At 37.2% G+C, this 27,969-nt stretch overlaps 1 protein-coding gene across 1 annotated transcript; it reads right to left on the bottom strand.

Moving 5' to 3' along the window:
* Window positions 1–25: 25 nt before the first annotated feature.
* On the bottom strand, window positions 26–27,410 carry LOC114365888 (ras-related protein Rac1). Its single transcript, XM_028322589.1, has 6 exons — window positions 27,095–27,410; window positions 3,676–3,747; window positions 2,334–2,514; window positions 1,410–1,544; window positions 811–970; window positions 26–181 (listed from the first exon to the last, which is right to left on the bottom strand). The coding sequence occupies exons 1-5, from the start codon at window positions 27,127–27,129 to the stop codon at window positions 815–817; spliced, it is 579 nt and encodes a 192-aa protein (XP_028178390.1). The 5' UTR covers window positions 27,130–27,410; the 3' UTR covers window positions 26–181; window positions 811–814.
* Between the last annotated feature and the right edge of the window lie 559 nt (window positions 27,411–27,969).

Below are 27,969 nucleotides of genomic sequence, written 5' to 3'. Positions count from 1 at the left end.
AGGTCGACTAATACAGGGTGTTTTATTTTATTAGAGCCAGGCTTAACTCCCGTACGATCCAAACGCGAGTCCGGACATATAAAGCGATACACGGCTCACTCACACACTGTCTACTGCGGTCCTTGCGCACTGCGCGGTACAAGCTATTTGTTACACTGCCCCCCACGCGCCCACACGCTACCTGGGAACAAAAAAAACTTATTTAGGAAACATGTGACAAGACATCTTACAACTAAAAACGAATTCGAATCCGAATTTTTAAATTCGTGACGAAATGCGAATGGGACGGTCTGCGTCAAACCCTTAAAAACAAATAAGGCTCAGTCAGTGGTTATGACGGCTGTAGGAAGGGAGGGGACTAAATTGTCTTGCCCCCCAAGACTCGAGTATTGATAATGACAAAGCTCAAACGTCGGATATTCTACCTACCTGCATCACAGCAAACTGCCATGTCGTTTTAGGCGAGGAACCTTAGTTATGTAGTAGACTGACGTGCTGATTATGACGGCTAAAGTCCGGTCGCCGAGCACGTAGAATTTCGTCCAATGATACCAAGCTACCCATCCTTATCGCTCGCGCGTAATTATATTGCTGTCGCGATCGCACACTCACAGCAGCCGCCCGTCGCACAGTCGTGATGGGTGGGTAGCTTGGGGTCATTGGACGAAATTCTATCTGCTCGGCGACCGGACTTTAGTACCATCTTGAAGACTACCTGTTTGCAAGTCTCGCTTGTTTTAAGGCAAACGTACTGGGGTGCTGTCAAGTGAGTACTATGGCAAGCTGTCAAGAAACCTCTGCTATTTATACCTGCTTAGAGCAGGCTGCAGGTCCGCTTCCGCTTGATGGGCTGCACTGGGCAGAGCACGGCGCGGATGGCCTCGTCGAACACCGTCTTCAGCCCCTTCTGCGTCAGCGCGGAACACTCCAGGTACTTCACCGCATTTATCTCTTTTGCCATGCCCAGACCCTGGAAGCGAAAACGAAGAAATCGGTTAGTTGATACGTTAATCAAGACACAACTTCTGAAAGATCACAAAATTCTTGAAAAACCGATTAGTTCTCAAGTTACTGTACAATAAACATCGAATGTATAACGCGTCCTTTTTACATCCACATACAAAACCTAGTACACCAGAACCCCCTTTTTTCTCTGGTATATGTATAATCGTTATTTTAAGGACGATATCTGTCTTGTTAGCTAGTTATAATTAAAATAACTTATTCAATTTGACCAGAATCTTGACTAAACTAACAAAGATCTAATTAACACTAACCCAGCCTTAGTGTTAATTACCATCTTACTTTAACTTTGAACTACAAAATTCTGTCAAGCTCCATACAAAAAACACCGGTTATCATATACAGTTAAACTTAGGTGGTGCAACAGCTTAAAGCCAATAATTTACCTGGGGGTAGGTGATGGGAGCTAGTTTCTTGTCCTTCAGCTTCTCGATGGTGTCTTTGTCTTCGCGGAGATCGAGCTTGGTGCCCACAAGGATGATGGGTGTCGACGGGCAGTGATGCCGGACCTCGGGGTACCACTGGAAATTAAAACAAATGATAGTGTTAGGTTTTAATTCCAGCAGAGAGGTGCTAAGCTTATTCTGCGAGGATTTGTGTTTTTTTTATACACAACGAGGAAGCTCTTGGCCTGTATCTCACCTGATGGTAAATGATGATCAGGCCGAAGGTGGAAGCGAGCTTCACCCGGAATCCTCAACCACGGAGGAACTGGCTATCTTACCTCTAACTGTCGGAATACAACAATGCTGTTAACATTGTTGTTATGGCGACAGACTTAAGTAAGATGGTGGTAGCTAGCCAGGCGGATTTTATTAGAACAAGCCCTACACCAACCAAACCGAATAGAAAAATCTGCCCCCACTGGGAATCGAACCCGGGTCCTCTGCGTCTGGAGCTGGTGGTCTTACCACTAGACCACAGAGGCGGTTAAATAGTAAGTATGCTAATTCATGGCATATTTTACTCCTTCCGTCACCTCACTAGTTTTCTATGTGTGGTGAATGACTGGTGGTTACAAACGCATCCATAGGAACATTGCTATGGCTATTATGACACATCTCTAGTGATCTGAACAAGATCAAATCAACTAACTAAACACCAGAATCACAAAATAAGGCATGTTTGCACGTTTTTATTAGGCATATTTTGCTAAACAGTGTAGAACAAAAGTTAGATGGATCTAGAGTTCTAGACAGTAGCTAAACGATCCTATATTTGACTAAAGAATTCATCGACTTGCAACACCGTTGTATCATAGAAGAAGCAATTACAACACTAAAACATGATAAAAATAAGGTCCGAGTTACCTTAGCTCGCACGTTCTCGAAAGACGCAGGGTTGACGAGAGAGAAGCATATAAGGAACACGTCGGTCTGTGGGTAGGACAGTGGTCGAAGTCGATCGTAGTCTTCCTGCCCCGCCGTATCCCATAGCCCCAGGTTGATGGGCTTGCCGTCTACCATCACATTCGCTGAGTAGTTGTCGAATCTGGAATGGGAGAACATAATTTGTTTAGAGTCAGTTGACTTCAAAGTGAAATCCCTAGATTTTGGGACTCCATAGTTACAATTCCCCATTTCTTACTACACATCATAATCATTTCAGCCATAGGACGTCCACTACACATCCACTAGGTACTGAACATAGGCCTCCACTAATGATTTCCATAGTGATCGATCGGGCTGCATCCAGCGCCTTCCTGCTATCTTTATGAGGTCGTCGGACGTTGTTACTTCTACAAATTCATTTCTTTGAATTGAATTTTGCTCCAACACATCTGGCCTACATTCCTGTCACATAATGATGATGTAATAAAAACCGGTCATAAAGCAGATTGGCAGTACCGGCCCAATATTGGACGATGGTCAGGTTCATGTCCTAGTTTTGTCACTAACCCCGATTTGAAATTACGTCCAGCGATCTTATCTCATTGTTGAACGATTATTAGTAAAATAAACCGACACTGTCGTGATTATTTCGACCCCCTTACCATAGAGTTTAGTTTCAGCTGTAACACTCGAGGTTTAAATAGTTTTAAATAGCTATCAACATGATCGCTGAAGGATCGATCGATAAAATTAACACAATAAAACAAGTTTTAATAAAACATCTGACCAAGCAGACGATAATAGCATAATTTTAGGATCACGTACAAGATACTGTTTTTACAAGCTCTTCCAATAAACCTAGGATATTTTCAATCATATCGGAATTACGAAATTATAACGCGATGGAAAAACATGCAGCTAATAACGGACGGAGTATTAAAACCGATAGAAGTGGCGGGATGAGAAGGAAATTGAACAGGGAATAATTTCCTCTACCTTATTATCGTACCAACTAGATTAATTTATAAAGTACGTTTTAGAATTTGGCCTTCGGTTACAGAATTTTAATCCCATTGCTTTAACAGGGTGAATTTAAGACCCATTAAAGAAATATTATTTTAACGTCATTTCTTGGAAGAACAAGCATTTTATGTTGTAAAAGTAGCATGCATTATAAATTCAGATTTTAATCAAAATAATTTACAAAAAAGTCCATATAATTGACCTGGATCAGAATGAAGACGTCATTCTTCACCAGACACTAAGCACAACAGAAAAAAAATACAAAAATCAAATAAAATAGCATTGTATGTATACTTACACTGTAGGTATGTATTCCCCGGGAAACGCATTTGTGGTGTAACTGATGAGCAGACATGTTTTACCGACGGCTCTGCGGACAAAAACAAGAGCAGCATTAGACGTGACGTGACCTCGGCCAAAGGGGGTGTTGCAAGACCTGACCTAAACAAAAAAGGAACACTTGAGCACGCCCGGAGGATGTGATAACTTGAACGCATAAACTTCTTGAGGCTGTGTCCTTAACATTTTGCATCCTCGCTCAAGTTTCGCATCGTTGAGCGCAGATTACGATGCATAGTTTGTTTAACGTCTTGTTCTTGCTTGAAAAGTTTTGCTACAAACGACTTTTTTGAAGAAGTTTTCTTGAAAACTTCTCTCTATCACAGATTTTAGGATCTGTCAACGAAACAGAAAGTGTTCCAAACACTTGATTTGGAAAAGATAGTTGGAAAATCCCATTTAATTTAACCAAGCCTGGACAAATGTATACAATTACGTAAGTATCGGAATTTGGACTCGGTCCAACATTTCACCAAAACACTTAAAATTCAACAACTCATAAAGCCAAGGTCGGGAATTTAGCGTAGTTATTTTATTACGTTTCGTACTACAATAAAGTTTAAGTGTACACGACACTGGTAGATACTGGTTTCTGCCACTAATTAACCTCATTATGTTGGCTTCAAGCTCCGTAGAATGTGCTGACGATGTTGCATTAAGAGATCTCAAATTGGGGGCGTGTTTCTTCTAATTTGTAAAGCTATGCGTAAGGAAACGATCAAAGGCATTCCCACAGTATTTTTAAACAGTATCTAATTGCTTCATTGTTCCACATTCCTCGCTGAAAACTTTGGGATTGTCTTGTAATTTAACATTCCAGATATCTTTTCAACAGATAAAAGTGCGCAAAGATATAGTGAATCTAATCATTATACTTGGTAATATTTTTTGTGATATTGAACGTGTTTCGTTTCAGACTTAATTAAGACGTTTCCTTCCCCAGACGACTTGCACGAGCAAAGGCTAAATATCAGCAGAATTCCTCGAAAAGTGTACAAGTTCATTATAAATTGCACCGCGTCTGACTCGCGTAGAATGCTTCAAACCCGGCAAAGCAAGACGGTCGGTGCATTCCGAAGCACCGCTAGAGTTCGGAGAGCACTTCAAATTGGCAGTTTTATCGGTGCATTTTATTCAACTCTCGTTGAGTGGAATACGACCTCCTGTCAGATATTCCAATAGGGCTGTCTATTACGTAATTATAAGTAGGTACACATTTTTTACCAGTCCGGTATAGTAGTATGAAGCCAGTCAAATTTTAATGATGATAGTAGTGTAGCTATTTAATGATATCACCGTATCACCACCATAACTCATAATAAAAGCGTAGATAAGTAGATTACAGCATATGCATAAATAGTATCAGTAACTTTTATCATAAAATTTGGTTATGGATTTTAGGTTTGGTGCGTCATATTACAAACCCATTTTATATTAGGTACTTATTTAGCATACCAGAAAGATTTAAGATACCAGAAACAAAACAAGTTAAGTTAAACGTAGACGAACCCTGAATGTAGAGCTGTTGTTAGAGAAGCCTTGATGGGATCTCCAAATAATAATAGTCTAATTAATAAAGCTTGTTGAAAACACCTTTTAAGCTTGTTGCAAAGTGTGAACCCTAACTAAACTGTATCTCAGCGGTTCTAACGAAGGATCGACGACTGGTCGGCCGTAACCCGGCGCACGCGCATCCAGCTACTTACTCCCTAGCCGTTTACGTAGTGGAGTCTATCTGTCACTGTCGCTCATGCTGGCATTCAGCATTGCGTGAGAGAGATGGAAAGAGTTGAAACATCGGACAACGTTGCTAAGAGTAGCCCCCGCTGGGGTCGAGTGCGTCCAATGCAATTTGTATCTCGTCAACGCGTGTCCTGATTGTCTTGTTTTATTGTTTGATGATATGGAAGGACATTATGAAAGTGGTTTCTCCACATTTTCTGACAACCACGATAAGCAATGTCTTCAGATTTCCTCAACAGTATGTTAAAATGTTTATTGTTTTAAGTAACGTATCCTTTTACTAATTACTGTGGACTTTTTCATTGGCACTATCTTATTCATTTGCTTTTTCCAACTTGAAAATAGCCAAAGCTAAGCGTCTAAAAGCGTACAATCCCAACTAATATTATAAATGCGAAAGTAACTCTGTCTGTCTGTCTGTCTGTTACGCTTTCCCGCTTAAACCTCGCAACCGATTTTGATGAAATTTGGCATAGAGATAGTTTGAGTCCCGGGAAAGAACATAGGATAGTTTTTATCCCGGTTTTTGAAACAGGGACGCGCGCGATAAAGTTTTTCTGTGACAGACAAAATTCCACGCGGGCGAAGCCGCGGGCGGAAAGCTAGTCAAATTAATATTTGTTTAGGTTTGTTATAGCCTCATCAAATTATATTATTTGCGCTGTGATACCTTCCAAGAAGCCCATGAAAAAAGTGTTTACCTATTAATTTGATAAGAGATTCGAAATCCACTCGTTTAATTGTTGTCGTTAAAATACCATAACAATTTTTATCAAGGTGGTATTCTACACAATTCTTGATAATATGAGTCACTCTCCATTACATAATGCTATGTTCTCACGTGACTATAACTGGAGTGCATGCAAGTGCAACGTTATCAGCTACTTTCTTTAGTTTTATAGTGGCTGTGGTAGTGTCAACATTTAAAATAATGTTTATGTTTACCGGAACACTGACCACTTGTTTTTTTTTATCCACAACGAGGAAGCTCTCGACCTGTATCTCACCTGATGGTAAGTGATGATCAGGCCGAAGGTGGAAGCGAACTTCACCCGGAATCCTCAACCACGGAGGAACTGGCTATCTTACCCCTAACTTCCGAAACACAACAATGCTGTTAACATTGTTGTTATGGCGACAAGGTAAGATGGTTGTAGCTAGCCAGGCGGACTTAGAACAAGCCCTACCACCAACCAAACCGAACAGAAAAATCTGCCCCACTGGGAACAGAGGCGGTTAAATGGTCTACTACATTTTATTTATTTTAGATTTTACAATAGTTTAATTAAAAAATTGGTAAAGCGATCATCAGTGCGATTAACTCGATAAAAACCGCGAAACAACATTAAAAAATCATTTTAAGAGACCTTTAGTCCATTAGCCTATTCGGATGATGCACCAACTTCCGCTATTGTTTTGTTTTTGCAGATAGATTGACCTGGCAACTTCTTTCGTGACGTCAAAAGTCACTCGATCATGCCCTGCCTGAGTCATTACATTTTATACCACGTAATACTTTGATATCCAGAACCGGTGAGTCAACGCTAGGTCAAGGAGAGGTAAATATTATACTTTAATCGGATAGACCCCGAATTTATTTCGGGACAGATTGGTTTGCTCGAATACGATTGGATTCGATTATGGTTTAATCGATCATCGAGTGTCGCGAGTTGTGTGTCCTTATTGTTTGCGCGGTAATGGAAATACTGTACCGTTATCTTTCTTTGTTTAATAAACCATTATTCGTGTTCATAAATGAATCATGTTTGTGATGTTTTTGTTAAGTTATCATCTGTGGTCGTGTATTCCTTATCCGTATTTTAAATAAATATTCCATATACACAAAACCGTCAAATAATTGTTTAAACCCATTAGAAAGTTTACATCTACAAGTTATTAGTGGTTGTTATGTAGTTACTAATTAGGTACAAACTTAACGTTAGTTTGCATCATAACTGTCGTCTGCTTCTTCCTGTTGCTCTGTCGCTACTATCTCTTTATCTTTGAACTTAACCGTGAAAGAACAGCTTCGTCGTTCGCAAAGTTAGCTGGCAGATAAGTAGTACTTAGGTAGTAGCTTTTCCGCTAAGTAGTTACCTGGCAGATACACGTAGTAAGCCGAGGAATCCAAGCATTTCTATATTTCTAAAATAATATCCGAGTGACTGATGTTCGCTCTTTTGCGTTATTGTTTACGATACTGTTATCAGATCAAGAGTGTACTTAGTGCATTTACCTGTATTAAAAGTTATAGTGCTTACTTATTGTTTAACATAAATCCAAAATTATCTACTTTTAGCAGATCCACTTTTAATGGAGTTATTTCGATATTAAGTAAACCATTTTCAAACTACAGTATTGTTTTTTCTACTATTTTTATGGCACTGTAAAGTTTCATCAAAGCAGCGCAGTTTCATCAATCATACACAACGCCACACATGGTCTGGTTTAAATTTACCACATGTAATGTAAGTATGTCCGGCGAATCCAATCTCAATTTCATGGCGCGTAATATTCATCTTCATTGTACAAATTTAGTTCTATTACCGCTCTATATTCGGGGAATCTGTATTTAATATTCATTGATAAGTAGAATTTAGTCGAATAATAGTTCCGAGAACTTCACTATTAAAGTTTAACGGCATGTGGAAGAGAGAGCATTATTTATCGTTTAGAATCGTTGTTGATGCTCGTATGAAGACGTGTCGGACTGATGCAGCTTTCTAATCGATTCAGAGCATTTTTTTAGCATACCGATCTGGCTACCGGTTGCTTAGTGTCTTTTTAGCATACCCGGTCAGATTCACATTGCGTAGTGTCAAGCTCTCTCATTCATTATTTTAACGCCCATACACATCATGATAGGGGTTACATTTTTCTAGCCATTCGTGAAGTCAAGAATTTTAATATGTCTGGAATTTTGAGTAAGTTTTAACGAGATTACAAATCAGACTACCTTATTAGGAACTCTCTTTATAAAGGGGATTCTGAAGCCCGTATTTGCTTGTCAGCTAATTGGAGGAATGTACCTATTTTGTGCGTATTTCGTATCTCTAGCTTTTCATATAAAATATTCCATCAATGACACTTTTGAGCGTGCAGCAACATTTGTCTTGAACTTTTTAACCTTTCAATAGAAACAAAACACGGCGCTTCATTACAATCCAAGAAAAACAAAAGACGGAAGCCGTCGCGAAATCACAACACCGCGGGAGACCTCTCGCGTGTATTTATACACGAAGATCAACCCACGTTACACGCTTAGTTTAGTCATTTGACGTAATAGATGACAATGTTACAGCATCATTTACGGATTACCAAAAATTACACGCCACTTAAATGTTATTTTCGATTGGTATGGGTTGAACGGGTCCATTTTGGGTTGCTGTTTGGATAACAACCAACTCTTTATAAGACTTCTCTTGCTATTCTTCAAGGCGTAGTGCTTTAAATTTAAATTGTCATAAGTATGTGCCATCCATGATAATCATAATGTAAAAAATACGAGTACCTAATCCATTGTGTTAATTGCAGTATCCCGCACATTATCATCGGAAATTCCGTTTTAAGTAGTTTACATAGCTTGCTGATTTAATTGCGCGTTTTTAAATTCTAATCAAGTCAGTGTAATTATGTCTAGTTAACAGGCCGAGCTGTTGAGAGATACCTTCAGCAGTTACGGGCTTTGCACATCTACACCGTTGGTGCATTATCATGATGTTTGATTTCATTTACACAGACTTAAATTATTTTGCAAAACAGCATCAACCTTATTGCCGTAGTTTGATAACGTCGTCTGACTGTTCATATAACTTTAAATTGCCAAGCCAATCTTCGATCATCAGTCGATTCGAACGCTATCGTTCTAAAGTAAGGATTTTTTTTTCTTGATAATAGAGCGTTTAGTCGAAGAAATAAGAAAAAAAATCCAATAAATCACGCGCTATTCGACTCCCACAATAAACTCAAGACAGAACTCCGTTTAATCGTAAAATCATTAAGCCACTAGACGATACTTGGGTAGTAAATCACTCGGTCAACTCGACACCAGATTTTATGCTCTCTTGATTACATTATTTTTTCAATAATTGAAGTCTATTGGATAGACCTCGTACAACTGACTAACTGTGTATGTAAGTCTGAATTAATTCAGGAAGCTCTATTTAATTATAGTTAGTTTCCTCGTTGACTTAACGTATAGTTATATTATGTATTTGTATTTAATTTTGCATCCAAAATTAATAATGAATATTCACGGGCGTTAAATATTTGAACTTAAATTGACCACGTCATGACCTTCACCTAATATGCAATCGCCACTGGACCACTGTTAATAGGATGCAAACTCTCGTTTAGTAGCAAAAATCATTTTTAATTAGATTATGGCATAATATGGGTTATCTCATAATGTAGGCCACAGTGAAAACTGGTTTATCAGCATGGAGAGAATGTTGAATTCAGATCATTGTTAAACCTCAACTAAGCATTAGTTTAGTACTCCGAGGCTATGAATAATACGTAGTATGCGGAAACATTTATAACAACAAAGGAAAAAATAAACTATGTATGACGCATTTTCTCTAGTGATTGTAGAGCAGCTGATTCAAAAGGCCACTTGGTCCCATCCCGTACAGCGATTCCACATGTGGGCAATTATATTCGTTTGATGACCAGTTTATGTCATTCTGTATTTTTAATTTTAGTGTAGGTACTATCAAGTATCGACCTACCAGCTTTATTAAATCTGGGATGGGATGGAACTAGGACGTTTCCGTTCTGTAAAAAATTGGGTTATTCCGTATTCGACCCACGACAACTCAACCCACTCATTATTTTTTCCTTATTCAACCCAATTTTGTTCCTTACTCTACCCACAACAAATTTTTAATTTTATGTTCCTTATTCACCCCAAAAACATTCCTAGCTCAGCCCATTTTAAAACCACTTCAAAAATATAAGATTTTTATGCACGGTCAGAATAAAAATATATTTTTTAGAAATTTAACTAAGCTCAGTTAACTTTTGTGTTAAGATCGTTCTAATAAAACTGCAGGAGTTCTGATACAACAATATATTAGAAAAACGTTTTTCACAAAAGGACACAAATTAAATAATTACTAATTAAAATCTACTATAAATCCACTATAAATCTACTATAAATCAAACGACTGTGTTTTTTTTATTCAATCAGTATAACCAAGCTATGGCGTATAATTTTTTCCCCAGACGGTCTAGACGGTTTTGTCCAAAAATAAAAATAATACAATGCATTTTATCTTTTTTTTCAAGCGGTATGAGATGACAAAAGAAAAATAATAAAATTATACATCATTAGTATTCATGTGGACAGCTAATCCCGCGGTATAAGTTTTGAGCCTCTTAATTTGTTTATGTATTTACCTTAAAATAAAATAAAATCTTTGATATATTTTGGTTAATCAACATACTCATATCTATCATTTTTTCATGTAGGTGATGTTTGTATTTTTTTTATTTAATTATAAATAAATGTACATACTAGTACATATGTATTTATCATTATTAAATTTCTGAAAAAACAGTAAACGTTATTTTGCTATCCATACTTATTTTTGGTATATTTACTTTCCCTCTTACTAATAAAACTTACACGCTCGTTGAACAGTGTTTTAAAGTGACGTTTAGTATGGAAATGTCATTTTAAAACAGTGATCAACAACTGTGTAACTTTTTATTAGTAAGGGGGTTTGGGTTGAGTAAGGAATGCATTTGGGTAGAATGACGAAATTATGTAATGGGTAGAGCTAGGAATACTAATTTGGGATGAGTGAAGAAATGGGTTGAGTTGTCGTGGGTCGAATACGGAATAACCCAAAAAATTAATAGCAACATGTTCAAATATTATAATAAATAGTCAATAAGTAAATCTAGTGTAAAGTGTAAGAGCTATAGCTCTGATTTTTGCCGACTTTCACGATTACGTAGTTTTTCACCCTTGGCATGCTCCACTTCTAAACATCCCCATAATATCATTTTAGAACTCATTGGGAGTGATAAGTAAACAAACCAGTCTCCGAGAGTCCTCGGTCCTTAATTAAACCTCTATTAAGTTTACCCAACTCTAGTCAAAAGAGGCGTCAACCGTAACTTCTTTTGTCAAACATTTTAGCATTCAAATCTTTCAAGCTGACGAAACTGTGTCATGTCCAATTTGAACCAAACGCAAACTTACACAACAATACATTTACTTCTGTTTTACATTACTAAGAACCTTACCGGTGTCCAAAGAAACTTAGTTACAAGTTTACTCGGAAAACGGCTATGGGATGGGTTTTATTGACTTATGTTCACCACCCATATCTGTAAGTGCCGTGATTAAATTAAGGATGTAGGGTTCATTGCTCTGTCGGCCGCCATTATGGAAGGACATGACAAAAGTTATCACTGTTATCATTTCTCTTTACTTTTTAATATGCTGTCGTTATTAGAGTAAACAGATATTGCTGGACGGTCAGTAATCTGGTGCATTCTGATGCTACATTAATTTCCAAATGAGAATTTATCATCCAAGGTGTTTGTTTAAATTGATAAGCAGCTATTGATAATCTTGGGCAATGGGCACTAAATCTGGTAAAGAAATTTTGAGGATATGCCATATCAGTTCCCTGTTTTCTTTTACGATTATATATTTTATTAATCATATTCAAAGGGTCTGTGTCCATGCCCTATCATCAGTTTCATGTAGTCGTAAGAATGAGTAATATAAACTTATACCCTTGAGTATGCGTCACATACGTTCTCATGAACCACTGAGTGTCCGAGCTAATGAAGTGGAACGAACTACTGTGTCAAGTGCTTTAAAATTAGCATAAGCTGTGCAGCAAGCAAAACTTCATATGCGGCACGTGTAATTGTATTTTGGTAATGAGTTTCCATTTGCATAAGCCGCTACTGTTCTTTACGAAATAGAGATCCGACATATTAACACCCTTTTTATCACAACGAAATGTCAATTACCACAATTTTGGAGAATCTGTTGGTTTGAATGAGTTAAATTTCTGATAACATCGGACCCTATGAAGCCTTGCTCCAATTAAATTAGGACGCTATACTAATTTGATTTACGTTGTCAATTATAAACACACAGGCCGATCCTAATGAATATAGCCTGTGGAGTGCCGAAGGCGCCACTAATTACTGTGGTCTTCTGACAGAATTAGGTTATGTATTACGTGAGAGTGGAGTTTTAGGAACGTAACATCTGTTAAAATACTGCTTCATAAAAACTTTTAACGATGGGAAGAGTTTGCGAAACTCTAAATACCTATTTATTATAATCCAAAGCTGAAACGCAATCACATATTAACATCATCTTTGAGGCTTAAAATATACCTCGCCTCTGAACTGTTCTTTGAAATGAATTACGATATAAATCCTTGACTTATAACGAAGACATCAAAGTTATGATCACTAAAATATAGCGTTTTGGTAACGGGAATCTCTTTACGAGACTCGACTTCCAACAAGTTCCAGCGTACCAGACGGGCACTTTGTAGATTGGTTCAGCACGAGTAAATAGAAATTTTCATAACACTGCTGGACTTCAACTCTGACCTTTATGTTTAGAACGTTAAAGTTCCTCCTGCAAATATTGATAAATGGACTATAAACAATATCATCAAGGTACACATCAACACATCAGGAGTTGACACATCCGTTTCGTTTCCAACTGAAGCCTTTGTTATTTCAAGTCATATCTCCCAAAACGATCCCTCAACGAATTCCGTATACAAATTGCCCATTGAATACCCCATGAGAGGGTGATGGTGTGGCGAGACAGGAACAGGGCAACGCCATAACGTCACGTAAAACGCACGTTATTGAACGTGTCGCAATAAATATCACATATACGAGATATTACGCGATCCTACGCTTTCCGAACGACTCGATATTGTTGCGGGTGAAATGGAAAATACTTTACTAAACAAACAACGGTTATTGGGGAAAGGATGGAAGCTGTTTATTTTTAGACATTTTCTTTTCGTCATAATACAAAGGCAACTCCATTGATGTAATGCTAAACTTAATTCGACAAGGCTAGCGCTTAACAGCATGCGAAATAGATTATAATGCTGCATTGACTTAGCTATCGGTATAGAAACAAAGAACAATGGCATAGAGGCCCCTTCTACGATTTCCGAGTCGGTTATCGCTTTAGCGTGTGCGAAAAGCAAAACTTTTTCTATTTTCCATGCCGCTATTTTTGGATTTTGTTTTCGATATGGCACCTGACCCAGACAGTGGTCGGACTGGATTGTATTATGTAACCAAATGAAGGCGTGCTCTGTTGCAGTAAACCGAAATCGAAACAATTTGGTTACGTATTTAAATGGCAATGCCAGATTTTGTATGGAAAGTGGCGTCTTTTTTTTTTCGCGCGGCCATCCACCAAACTTTGTTTTTTGATTACAAAATAGTGTAATAAACCAAACTTACTATGGCACGTATACTTCTAAACTCAGTCTGAACTGAGTTACGAGCAATAGAAGTTTGATTATTTTCATACTAGATTTGCTTTTTGTGCGCAAGTTTTGTAAGAAATTGCAACAAAATTGCTGATTCTGCTCCATACTGATGTCTGGAGCCTTTAATGGATGATATTGTTTGATTACACATACAATCTCACTATTTTGTTGCAATTTCTTACAAAACTTTGCGCGCAAAAAGCAAATCTAGTATGAAAATCATCAACTTCTAATGCTCGTAACTCAGTTCAGACTGAGTTTAGAGGTATACATGTCATAGTAAGTTTGGTTTATTACACTATTTTGTAATCAAAAAACAAAGTTTGGTCGATGGCCGTGCGAAAAAAAAAAGACGCCAATTTCCGGCATTGTCTTTTACCGACCCGTCTCATTTTTGCTGCTAGGAATAGGATGTTATAGCACTCCCAGTGTTCACATAAAATATGGATAAGTAATGCCTTACTTTAAATGTCTCAAAAGGTGGTGAAAACTGCACAAGATCATAATAAAGTTAACCTATATTTTTATCGATAGGAGATATTGTATAATTTTAAAGAAGTAAATTTGAAAGGCGAGCGAATAATTAATTCAGGCTTTTAAATGCTCTAGTAATACTATGTTTTAAGGGCAACGATTTTAATTTTCAAAACGCGCTGTTTTAAAATTTTCCTGACCCACTTCCCCGGCATCCCTTTTTACGGTGGAAACAAAACAAAAGCTCACTCAAGGGAGCAGTAACGTGGAAGGGTGGGAAATGCGAAGTCGTGCAAATCAACCTGCACATCAAAATTCTAAACTACCTGACCCGTAACAATAATGAATCAGAGAATCAAACATTAACTGACTGATTAAAGATGGTCAAAATGAAGATTGGAATACAAAAAGCAGTAGTGGAATTTATAGTAAATCCAGAAATGAAGAATTAGTCCAAACAAGACGCGATGAAGCATAAAAACGAATGGTTAGTAATGAAGGCGATGATTCATTATTCTTAGACATCCTTCGCAGGTAGAGCACATGCACGACAGCGCGATAATAATATGAGTCACACTCACTAGGTTGTAGTATAGTAAATTGTAGTTCTATTTTAAAATGTGTTTGATTTGTGGGACGAATATCCTAACAGCTTCAGTACCTACCTATATAACTAGAACTTTTTGTATAAATACATTTAGTCAGAAGAGTATATGAAAATAGAACGAAAAGCGAGTGCAAACATTGGCTGAAATAAGTATTGCAAATGTTCGTAATAATATACAATGGGTAATCGCATCGTTTACAACATTGAAGTTTGTCAAATGTGTCTCAAATGTTTGGGCGGTTCTTGATGCTGGGTATTAATGGGAAGTCGTAATAATACAGGAAGATGTAAATATCACGGAGCTCAATTACGCACCCTTCCGCGGAAAGAGCTTACCGAGGTTTACGACCAAAATTAAGATAAGCTACGTACAGAGCTGCCAAATTATAATTTGGCGATGCAAGCACTTTGCGTAATAATCAATCGGCCTTATGTCATATTAAAGTGAATGAAGCTTATACATAAACAAACGCATCATTTTATAAACGTGAAATAAAAAGGAATACAAACATTGCAATTTCGTAAGTTATAAGAAACATAGACCATGCAATTTTAAATTTCAACCATACACATTACAAAAGGAACGCTGCGCTGTGCCGAAGAACCGATCGCTCATTACTTTCCAATTAGAACTATTAGCACTAACAACTTAGCGGTTTCCGAAATAAAAAAAACTTTCAACAGACCCCAATCTTGTTCAATTAGAATTTTTCAAATTTCTTCTCTTGTTTTCAGGGACTGGATCAGAAATGTAATCAAATTCCATGAATAGTGATGACTTTTGCTCAATTTCATAAACTTTCTCAGCATTTTAGCGAGGAAAAATGTAAGAACGAAGAATTTTGAAAAATAATTGAGCAACTTCAGTTGCTAACTCAATTTTCCTGCTACGGAATTTCTGATCCAGAATTTTCGGCAACATGATTCAGTATCAAATTAGATTACTGGACGCTACAAGGTCGAATATTCTTTCGGTGGAACCAAAAATATAAAATAGTCTCTCGATTTTCTGTTTAATAATAGCAGACGTAATAATAGATTATGAAATATTGCAATTTATGATAAGAAACAATGTTTTACTGGGGAAAATACACCTTGCAGTGCGCAAGATTAGATTGCTATACTATGTCCAGTTATGAGTGAGTTGCACTGAATACACCGTTCCTATTTCAAAGAGATGCATCGCCTATCGGTTCCGCAGTGAAGCAGGTCACCTGCCCCGGCATCAGGGAAACCAGGAATTGGGGCAGAATAGTAATTACTTACACGCTGAGGGTTGAACCGGTAGAGCTGAAAGGGCTTTGTGCGGGAAACGTTGCCGTGAATCCCGTGTCACGGTTTGTTGGGCAATCTGCCGTGGCCCGTGACGTTAGCAAAGTGCTGTTAGACGTATATCGTTCTTAATTGTGGGTTGAAATTGCAAAGAGATAAAGATTTATGGATACAAAACGGTTCACTTTACGTTTCTGCCAATAACGGAATCGTCAGTTTTAATGAGGATTAAAAAGTAAAGTAAGTCAATAGAAACAAACGGCTATGAATGCTTAAACGACTTCTGCCATGCCAATACTAGCTTCACCAATTACTTTCACCGCTGACGCACAAGGTTGGTCAACGGTCACATGACATTTCATGTAAGCCATTGCACATTTAACCGTTCAGTTAAGACGTTTCGTGACCAACGGTCCTTGAGTTCCCAATAATACGTATAGGTACTTATGATTGCGATAATTTAATTTGGCAATCTTGATTGTAAGTGCCGTATGATAAGAAACTATGGAAACAGATATTAAGATGTAAGAAATCGGTGGTTTTACCATAATTAGTTTACCCTTTTGTTTAAAAGATTACTCAATTCCGTGGGCGAACTTGTAGCAAAATTTTATAGCACTAACGACATTTATACTGGGGTATGTGGCAACATTGATCAAAACATGAAATATGCATGCAGCTAACGAATGTTATATTTTTGCATACAATCTTGCAAACCCACGCGGACGGATTTCTAAGAAAGAATGGAAGTCATGTTATCTACATTCTACATAACTGAACTGGGTAGTTTAATATCGATTTCGTTTACCATGTGAAGACTGTTACAAACTATCTACAGGGTGGAAACGATAAGTGATCTCACTCGATTATTTCTAAACTATACAAGATATCAATAAACTAGTTACTGATCCTAAAAGTGCTTCATGAGATCTATCAAATGGTATAATAATAAGTTACAGAATAAACTGGATCTATCAGAAAATTCAATGTTTCCAGCTCCCATACAATTGGTAAAGTTACATTATTTTAAAAACTACACATGATATCGTAAAACTGATTATTGATTCTAAAAGTGCTTCACAAGCTCTATCCAATGGTATCAATAATAGGTTACAGAATAAACTGAATCTATCAAAAAATTCAATGTTTCCTTCTTCCATACATTTAGTACTACCACAGTCATGACACTCATCTCTTGACAATATTATAGCAAGTAAAGCCTAAAACAAATGTTTTCCATGAATATTATTTTAAATAAAAATACAATTTACGAGTTTATTTTAAGTTTATTATTAAATATAAAAAAAATACACTTCTAATATTGTGTGTCCTGGCATACATACATTTAGTATAGAAGCTGAAAACATTGAATTTTTAGAAAGATCCAGTTTATTCTGTAACCTATTATTGGTACCGTTTGAAAGAGCTCATGACGCACTTTCAGGATCAGTAACCAGTTTTTCAATATCTTGTATAGTTTAGAAATAATCGAGTGAGATCACTTATCGTTTCCACCCTGTATAGTTCTTTTACTTTGCATGCTCTGCTGCATAAACGTTCCGAACGCAGCATTAGCCATGCTCTCATAGTACGAACTGTAACCAAATACCCTGAGCTCGGGCATTGTTTATTTTTCATATTCCACGAAGGGTCTAAGGGAGGACGGGAGGTCAGAACGAGATGGTTGTCTCCAAGCAAAATTCCGGTACTCGCCCGATCGACCGGTTCCTGTAGGACGAGGGGAGAGCAAGGTTGCGCGTTTTAGCACGCACGTGCGACTGCCAGCTTCACGCTCCAACTATTACGTTTTAATAATGCATAATCTACCCGAATACCAGTCGGCACTTCACCAACACATTATCTCAAGTGATTTATAAACGTAACGAGATTCCCACGTTTGTATCACTGCGGCGCGGCGTATGTATGCTCGCTGCTGCTCAATCTCGGTCTCACAGTCGCTTTAAAGCATGACGCATTAAACCATTACAACGACAATTAAACGGCACTTAACTGAACACTACTACCATTTGTCATTGTTTGATATATTACACTGAAAAAATATTTGGATTTATTTGAAATGAATGACGATATTGGAACTGTTGTTGAAATAACAACTTTTAAAAAAAAATAAAACCGACTTCAAATGCGTGAACACAAATAAAACCTATTCAACAAAAAAATAATCGTTCAAATTGGTTCATAATCGGCGGAGATATTGCGTATAAAAAAGTTCATCCCCAATTTTCCACCCTTGGGGGTGAAATATTTTCTTCAAATTCGCATGAAACCACCCTTTTGATAATACCTATTCAACAAAAAAATAATCGTTCAAATTGGTTTATAATCGGCGGAGATATTGCGTATAAAAAAGTTCATCCCCAATTTTCCACCCTTGGGGGTTGTTTTTTTTATTATTACATTTAAATGGGACCACCCTTGAGGTATTACCTGTACGCCGAAAAAAGATTTGTTCAAATCGGTTCATAATTGGCGGAGTTATCGCGTAACAAACATAGAAAAAAAAAAACATACGGGTCGAATTGAAAACCTCCTCCTTTTTTTGAAGTCGGTTGAAAAAAAGACTCAATTTTCAACTTTTTTATTTACTTGATGTTGGTAGTAAAAATGTTCACAAGTTGGGCGCCAATTACCGCGTTGAATACGATGTCGGATGAAAAGAAGCTGTTTATGAAATATGAATGGCGGGGTTTGAGCCCAACTCAATAACAGCTCGTCGCGGCACGGCGGCTCAAACGTACTCCAAACTTACAAAAAACAGACACGATAACAAGGCCTGGTACGGCTGCTGCAATTTTTGAATGAACTTTTGAGGTATTTTTGAATTAACTATTCCGAGAGCTGTCGTTGAACTCGTTTTTAAATGAATCTTTCCACTGCACGGACTACGGGAGATTTATCTGGGTCGGTTAATTAGTATGCCTGACGAGAGTTTATGTAAAGTCCAATAATGTCTCCAAACATTTAGGCGTCACCGACCATAAGTAAAATTTCTGTCATTCATGGAAAGCAAATATCCAGTTCACTATCGTAACGTGGACCTCCAATTTTACTTTGGATTTCATTTCCTTTCATAGCAACCCCGTCGATATAGATTGTTTGGGTGTTGCATGTACACAAGACATTTTCACAAGTTCGCTGTGTCAAAAGTGTCTAGATTTTCCTAAAAATTCTGTCGAAGTACATCGCTAGGAAGTTGTGCAAGAGGCTGGTTGTGAAGTGCCTTTGTTTCAGTCGCCAGCGAGCACAATGACCGATTGTGGTCGTTTTGCCCATTACACTCCAAAGTTTTTGTCATTACACAGCGATTTGCCTTAAAATTTGCACAATTATCGTCTTGGGTGGCACTGAAATCGTTTGAAATGTCGTAATTCTGAGTTACGTAACAATTTTATCGATAAATGCAGTTTTATTATTGCTAAAAGCTGTATCGATATTATACGACTTATTTTGTACGATTAGTAGTAACAAACAATATCGTCTAGAAACAGTTGGTTTTGTTCATCTTTTATGTGAACAAGAATAAGTTAGTAAAATAAATTAGTAGTGTACTGAACTTAACCACATAACATTTCAATCATACGTAACTTCACTCGGGTATGGCAATTCCATAACAAACAATACAACTGACGTTAATACACTGAAAGATTAACAATGCGGTTATTGTATTTTGCGGTTGAATATTAATAGTATTAATGATATACTTACATGCTTATAAAACTGTATATAATAGCATAGCGATAGGCTAAATGTATCTACGTAAATCAACATTCACATGCAAAGGGAAGCGGCGTGCGTCCATTGAAGTAGGTACCTACCTAAATAATTAAATACAGATTTATATTCAATGATTCAAACATCAAAAATAAATCAAATAGTAAAAACAGATTGGCATAAAACATAAAAAGAATTAGTGTAATTGCTTGGCGACAACAAACCAGTTAAAAAGTCAGATCCAATCCAACTTCCAATTTCATAACATCACAATTAATTTTCTTCCTCAATTATCTCTGTGATAAAGTTCAATTAATTAACGTCAAATTATTCCGAAGTTCACAGGAACTTAAATCTACGAGTATAAATTAAATAATTCCTTCCTCGTGGGAAAAAATTATGGAATTAACACCGGATAGATGATAACATCCCTATATTTCCATTCGATAAATTTTAATAATATTGGCCTTAGAAAAAATATTTTTTCCGACTTTTCATATTATTATTTAGAGAGGATAAATGTATACGGAAAATCGTTAAAACCATCGGGCAACCATGTTGACTGGAGCATATTTGGGCAAATGAGGACGATGGCAAGTATAAGGAAACCGGGCATGTTGAAATGGTATAAAAACAAACTCGGGCCAATTAGGTATTAGTCGAACGGCAAACTTCCTCAGTCAGTAGCATTGCTTGAGCAATCAAGATCAAAGGAGTGCTTGAAAGCTACCATTGATTTTTACGGAACGAATATACCTACTTCAATATTGAGATCTAATATTAAGTACCTTTTATGACTAAACACCGTCATCGACACATTTTGAACAACATCTTTGATCGGATTTGGAGTAACTTTCTTTATTTTATTAACTACACTCCTTGTGTTAATTAAGGAAATAAGGGTTCCGTTTTTTGCCATTTGGCTACGGAACCCTAAAAAATGATACCTCTTATCATATTTTTGTAGTTTTTGTTCACGTATCATGGATTATTTGTTAAGTATAAGTCAAATGTTAGCTAAGATTTTAATTTTATTTGAATAACTAATTAGGTAAGTTGACTTATCTTATTATACCCAACTAAAATAGAGGTCAAGGGTCACTTGACGCAGATATTTGTCAGTTGTTATTCTGTTTTAACGAAGAAATATGCGTGTATGACAGTAAAGGTGAACTCTACCAACTCTACAAAAGATGAATCTATTCAAATTGTGGTGCATAATTGAGAATGATATTTGAAGCATTATAATACCCAACTGCACCCGACTACGCTCAAAATCTGACGTCATTGCACATGCAAGAATTCAAAACATGGACTCGTTCTCGCTAAAATTCTCACTTTGGTGGTTCATCGCTCAATCTTCATTGGAGCATGACCCAGACTCCGATCGTCAATTGTCATTGCACAGGGTTACAAACATTGTATGCAGCCACAATGACTTAATGAATCCAATCGACGAGCCGAAAGCAACTGAGACCGCCACGGATTCGCTCGTCATGTTATGACACTGGGTAAGGTGACCAGACGTCCTCGATGTTTAAAGATTTGGTCAATAAAGAAACTGGAACGCAATTTGGATTTCTTTCATTTTGGCACTTAGTATGCAATTCGCCTCGGACTAGAACGTCTAGATTTTTCTAGTATAATAATAATAGTGAGAGCTTAAAACAGTTCCCCAAATAACACCAGAATGTTATTAAATGCCATCATAAACTCACTCTTAATTGACAAAAATATGCCAAATTACAATTATTTGTAACTTTGCAGTTATTTATGGTGACTCTACCATCAGCAGCGCTCCTCGGCGGCTCGTAATAATTTGATTACGGGTACAAAGTGAGTGCTCCAATATGCGGGTAGCTCTGGGATTTCGAATTGTGGATCTCTGCACTCTTTCGCAATTTACCGCTGTTAGCGGCAAAATAAAACAACTCCATTAAGGCTTTAACTTTTTTAACGACCAAATTAAGTATTAGACTGAAGACGAGGAAAATAATTAAACGTGTATAAAAACAACCTGATGCATCTGTAAATATCCGGGTCTTACCAGGAAAATTACCTAACTGTAAGGTCTTATTCTAGGATCTAAGGATGAGCGAGCAAGAGCAAGGTTAACCCCCAGCGAAGAACAAGATTTAACTGTGATTTAACTAAGTACTCAAAAGGCCAAAAATACACGCACACGCTAAGCCAATTAGTATTTTCAAAGACGAACCAAAACTTCGCCAAACAGCGGTGTTATTGTAAGAGAATTAGCACTAAGGAAACCTTGAAAATATTTGAGTATGACGTGAACCCGATCAAAGCTAATCCAAATTAGTAAATATTATGATGTTATTCGTATCATTAACGATTCAAAAATTAACGACTATTTGTTAATATTTTATCTTAGATCTTCGTTATCACCCCGAAAAAGAAATCCATCAAATAATCTAGATGGATTTCTTTTTCGTCTCATCTAGATTCTAGATTCATTATCACCATCATATTCAGACATAGGACGTCCACTGCTGCACATAGGCCTCCCCCAATGATTTCCGCAATGGCCGGTTGGTGGCGGCCTGCAACCAGCGCCTTCCCGCTACCTTTATGAGGCCGTCGGTCCACCTTGTGGGTGGACGTCCTACGCTAGATGTCTACAGGATTAAATTGATCGAATGTAGATCAGAAGGAACTCTCACTTTTAGTTTGCGACAGAGTGCTAGAAAGTGAAAACATGGATGATAAAGATCGTGATTTATTACTCACGGAGACGTGACGCAATGGGATTAGATTAATCTTATTTAGTTATGAGAATGACCTTAATTACATTAAAGATATCATGTGGACTAAATGTTGCTCTTAAGATTAAGTTCAGCGACTACAAATTGCTAATAGGATATTGGGAAATGTAGACTGCTTGATTAGTCACCTCTTTTTGTCTAGCTAGAAAATCTTGTTAAATTCCAATCAACTCGACTTTTGGTTGAGACCGTAAACCGAACTGTAACACATTTAACATAATATAAATACATACGATGCCCGTATGCACGACACATGTGCAATACTGATCATGCCAGTTACTGCTTACTTTCTAAGTTAAGATCGACGTGAAGGATTGCCATGTTAGGTATTATGATAACTTTACTTTCTATGCTCTCCAATTCTGTCTTCAAGTTATCATTTATAAGGAAACTTGACTCAGTAAGTAAATCGTCATAACTGTACTTCTATGTAAATATTCTGAATTTTATGAATAAATATTAATATGCAGTTAGACGTATCAGCGACACACGTCAGTGATTTCTTTAATCAAGGTTAATAATATGGCTGGTAGCATACATGAATATAATTAATAGGTTGGTAACGAATAATGTGTATGCTTCATTGAAAATGGATATGAAAATCGCAGTTAACTGGATGCGATACGTTACGATGATGCGGAAAAAGGATGTCCGATATAGAACTAAATCACCTGCAAAGCGTAAGAATAATTAGCAGAAGTTGTAGAGAGCTTGTTGAATATTTCAAGGTAACGAACGGTTCATATTGAAACCATACTGTTCTACGATGACTAGAGAGAAGGACTCCTCAACCCGTCTGGACAGAGTCACGCAGAGTGTGAGGCTAACGCACATATTTACAAACGCTACTTTCTTAGGTGAAGCAGAAAATCGAACGCACAGCGTTGAATAGAGCTCTGTGATTGGTTCGTGTGTCACTCTGTGCGTCCATGCGCACTGTGAGACCCCATAGTAATGTTTGTGAATACGGGCGTAATTCTTCCATTTGTCTCTGGTAAAGAGAGAGTGCACTAAAGAACCAGTGATCTGATGATAAAGAGATAAGGACTCCTTAACTGGTCAGGTCCGAGTGTAGGGAATGAAGGCTAAATCCTTCATTTGCCACTGGTAAATTAAGGAGTCGTGCTCCTTCAGTAGAGACCAAATGACCTGATGACGAAGAGAGAAGATTCTGTAGGAGTTGACACTTTTTAGGATAGAAAGATAGCAAAAGTGTCACGTGTAAGGTGACCGCGGGAAGTAGACCCTGCAGTCACCTTCACATCGATAAAAATAGGCACACAGTTGAATAAAACATTGCGGCTGACTATTCAAAGTCTTGAGATCGATAAATGAAGAAATGGTAATTTAATGTCAGCAGTCACTACCGAACTGACCTTGGTCACACATTGGTGTGCTCACTATAAATAACTTTTTATTTAGATTCGCAACACTACGGTCTACGACTAGACTCTGAATTGTCGAGTCCCCGCATCACGCGGTAAATCAATTATTTTTACAGCTGCCCTAGTTTCGCGGGTTTTTGCGAAAACGTGGGCGTCGGCAAGCGGTTCAGGGTTAAAAAACACTTCTGGATTGGAAATGTCGCAAATTCTAAATAAACTAAGAGACCTGTGCCTCTAGCTAGAGTTATACACAGACAGACCAATCTATAGAAAGAATAAGCATTATACTGATTAGTTTATCTTCTCTGTGCTTTAATTAATACATTTCAAGGACTGCACCGGTCCCAACATGGCTTCTTAACATGCATAACAAGTCTCATAATGTTTAATATGACTGTTGTTATTCCTAAAGTATACATAGGAGGTAGTTCTTACTATCTCGATAGCTCGTCGGGTTCAATGGCACGACGAAAGTATGCAAGATGGGACCTTGAATATTATTAGTGCTCATGTTTACAGCTTATGGCACTGTTACTTTAGAGTGAACATGATTGCTAATCTGTCAGTTTGATAAAAATATTTTTGTCTTGAGAAGTACTAGTATTTATTGTGTTCGAACTTCATATGCTAGATCGTAGGGCTGTCACGAAATGTAAATGTTGTTGTAGATCCTGCACTCATTATAAACGCGTATATGAAGAATTCGGAAGATTGTGATGATGATGTTTGCAAAAATCTACAATCGTAATGTTTGTAGATAGCATTTGTATGGTACAATCTACGAAACGATTATAGGCGTAAAATAGTCCCATACTTTGTTAATTTAATTTATTCATAAGTCAGTTAATTAATTCATTAAGCTAGACCCTGACGCAGAACAGCAGTCTGCCGTCATAGTCGCAACGCTAAGTGACAGGCTAGGTACGCAAGGGCAGTCTGACTCCAATGACAATAAATCACGATACAAATCAACCTTTGTAATCCAATGCTGTAGCTTATAGGCTTCGTAATCGGAGATACTCGCGCTTAGCCTAGCTTTGTCAGGTTGGAATAAATACTTTAGTGTCAAACAGAACATAGAAAGTTAATAAAAGTTACAGTGTGTACCACACTCAATACATTCTAATTAACCTATTAAAACCTAAGGCTGGTTTTAGTGTCACACGGACCGTCCGGTGCGGACCCGCTCCGCACAGCCAATCTGTATGAACTTCTAGGGAGCATTTTAGAGTAATGCGGTCTGGAGGAACCGCTCCGTTCCCAAGCAGTTCATACAGATCGGCTGTGAGAAGCGATCCGCACTGACAGTCTGCGTGACACTAAAATCAGCCTAATATATTGTGTTAAATCATGTAGGTTAGTCTTTATTATGCTCCTACCTACTTTTTTCTTAAATATGAAAGTTACATTGTGTGGAAAACCTTGGGGGAGGCCTTTGTCCAGCAGTGGACGTCATTTGGCTGAAACGACGACGACGACATTTTGAATAATTCATATAGCCCCGAGATTTCAAAGGGGCAAAGATATCTTCATTCAGGGAAAGGCTTCAATCTGGCCCACTTATGATTACAGAGTGAAGCATTAAATTTTGTTTTTTACAGCTTTAGAACAGTGTGTGTGAAAACAACAACCAGAAATTAGAAGGTTAACAAGCAATGTTAAAAAGACAGAGCACATCAGTATTGAATTTTGGACATGAAATTGAGTGAGGTGTGAAGTTGTTTGACTATTTTAATTTTTATGACTTACAAATTCAAATGATGTTATATGCTTTAGTTTCAAACATTAATGATTCCATAATTCATTTCTACCTTTTATGTTACTTTTATCCGGAATTAATTTTGTTATGAATTATGTTTTTATAATACAAATGATTATTTAATTATGAGAAATAAATGAAAACAATTTAAAGCTTGTAATGAAGAAAATTTAACTATTTACAATACTTGTACAACCATGAAATTAAATCTTTTGATTTGGGACCTCCATGATTTGGGTGGTCATAACAATAATGTCCACCCAATGGCAATTTTGGCAATAATCACAATAGTAAGAGACAGGATAGTAAAATTACTAACGTGCATAGAGCAACGAAAAAAAAAGGGTCTCACAGCACATTGTTGTGTTGTTGTTGACATGTTGTGACCCTGTGTTTCTCTATTTTAATTAAAATAGTCTGCGAAAGTTAAGAGGATGGTTATTATTGTACAAGGAAATGTAGGCAATAATGACATTGTCTGATAAATCACTCAAACCAGCCCACCCTGCCATTGATACCAAAATAAATGTTATATTTATGTTTCAATCAAACCATATGTAGGCAGTAATTTTTGTCCTACAAAAAAGGTGCAGTATTGTGACTCGAGTCAGCCCTGCAGTTGTTAAATGCCTAAAACAAAATACTGAGAACTGATTATACTATCAGCCTATCTCATATTGATAAGATAATTGCAAGAATATTCAAGAACTGATGAATACCTGAAATATGTAACTAGGAAACAAAATGAATGTATCTCAGGTTAATTCTATAACACTTAATAGAACAAATTTATTGGTCACTCAATCACTCAAATTTATGTTTTAGTTGTCAGGGTATTGTGATTTGGTACAGGAAATCTAGGGGGTTAAGTGTAAATTTGTAATGTCTGTATTGCCTTGCTGTGTAGCATAAACTTCATGCAAGAACAATGACGGCAGTAACTATCAATTATTATAGTAACGTAATAGTGGGCGCCTCCAGATTCGTGCCCTGTGAACAACACGGCATACGTACTGTTTGGTACAAGACGTCTCAATTTATGATATGACGTCAGTCTGCTAATTGTAACTTATGTCTACGGAAATGATTGAAAAGTGTTTGCTTTTGCTAAAATCTTACCCGTCTCCGACCACGACACACTTAATCGCCTGCATTATTCCGTTTTGGCCAACTGTTCCCACAAATTAAAGCACGACAATGAGTTCAAACTTGATTTGTTGCTGCACGGTTTATCACTCTAAACGAAATTAAAACACAGTAACATCACATTCAACACTTTAGTTTTCTTCAGTTATCGCTAATAGTCTCATAATCTTCACTGTAGCGATAAGAATAAAATCGTGAACAAAAATTCAATCACCGTTGGTTGGCTTGGAAGAAACCACAGAAACGAACGACGTTTAGTTTCGTGATCGTGCGTGTCGCTCCGCTCGCTTCGCCATAGCGATGGGCGTTATTCGTTATCACTGGTTATTAAACGAGTGATTAGCCTGACCAGTGATCACTCGTTATCCAAAAACGCCTAAACTAGTTTTTTTCTTAACGTCATACAACGTTAGAATCTCTTCGTTATTCAACACGATTGCTTCCACAACGCTCTAAAGGTAAACTGAATTCACTCTTAAGCAAACAACATAAGGTAGATGTTTGGTTGACACAAAAAATAACGTGTTTCCCGCTTCGTTATGACAGTTTTGAGGACAACGTCGTACATTGACGATTCTTAAACATATTTTTTGTAACCTAAAGGAGTAAAGCGAGTAATGTATGGTGTCCAAATAATAAGGATCGCAACGAATCGAGTGCGTGTGCGAAAGCCATAGGACGTTAACATAAGTGTGGATGAAATAGGTATAATCTTCGTCGTACGTTAGATATTCAATGGAATTTGAGTCTTATTTTGAAGGTCATAAGTTCCTAAAGGCCTTGCAGCTAACCAAACACCTAACGTTATTATTATCACTCTTGCTTGAGCGTTGTTGAAATAACTTCGT

This window comes from Ostrinia furnacalis, unplaced genomic scaffold, assembly GCF_004193835.3.
Source record: "Ostrinia furnacalis isolate ACB-3 unplaced genomic scaffold, ASM419383v2 OfSCF0465, whole genome shotgun sequence".
In the NCBI taxonomy this organism is placed as follows: domain Eukaryota; kingdom Metazoa; phylum Arthropoda; class Insecta; order Lepidoptera; family Crambidae; genus Ostrinia; species Ostrinia furnacalis.
This window is presented reverse-complemented; position numbering and strand designations above follow the sequence as displayed.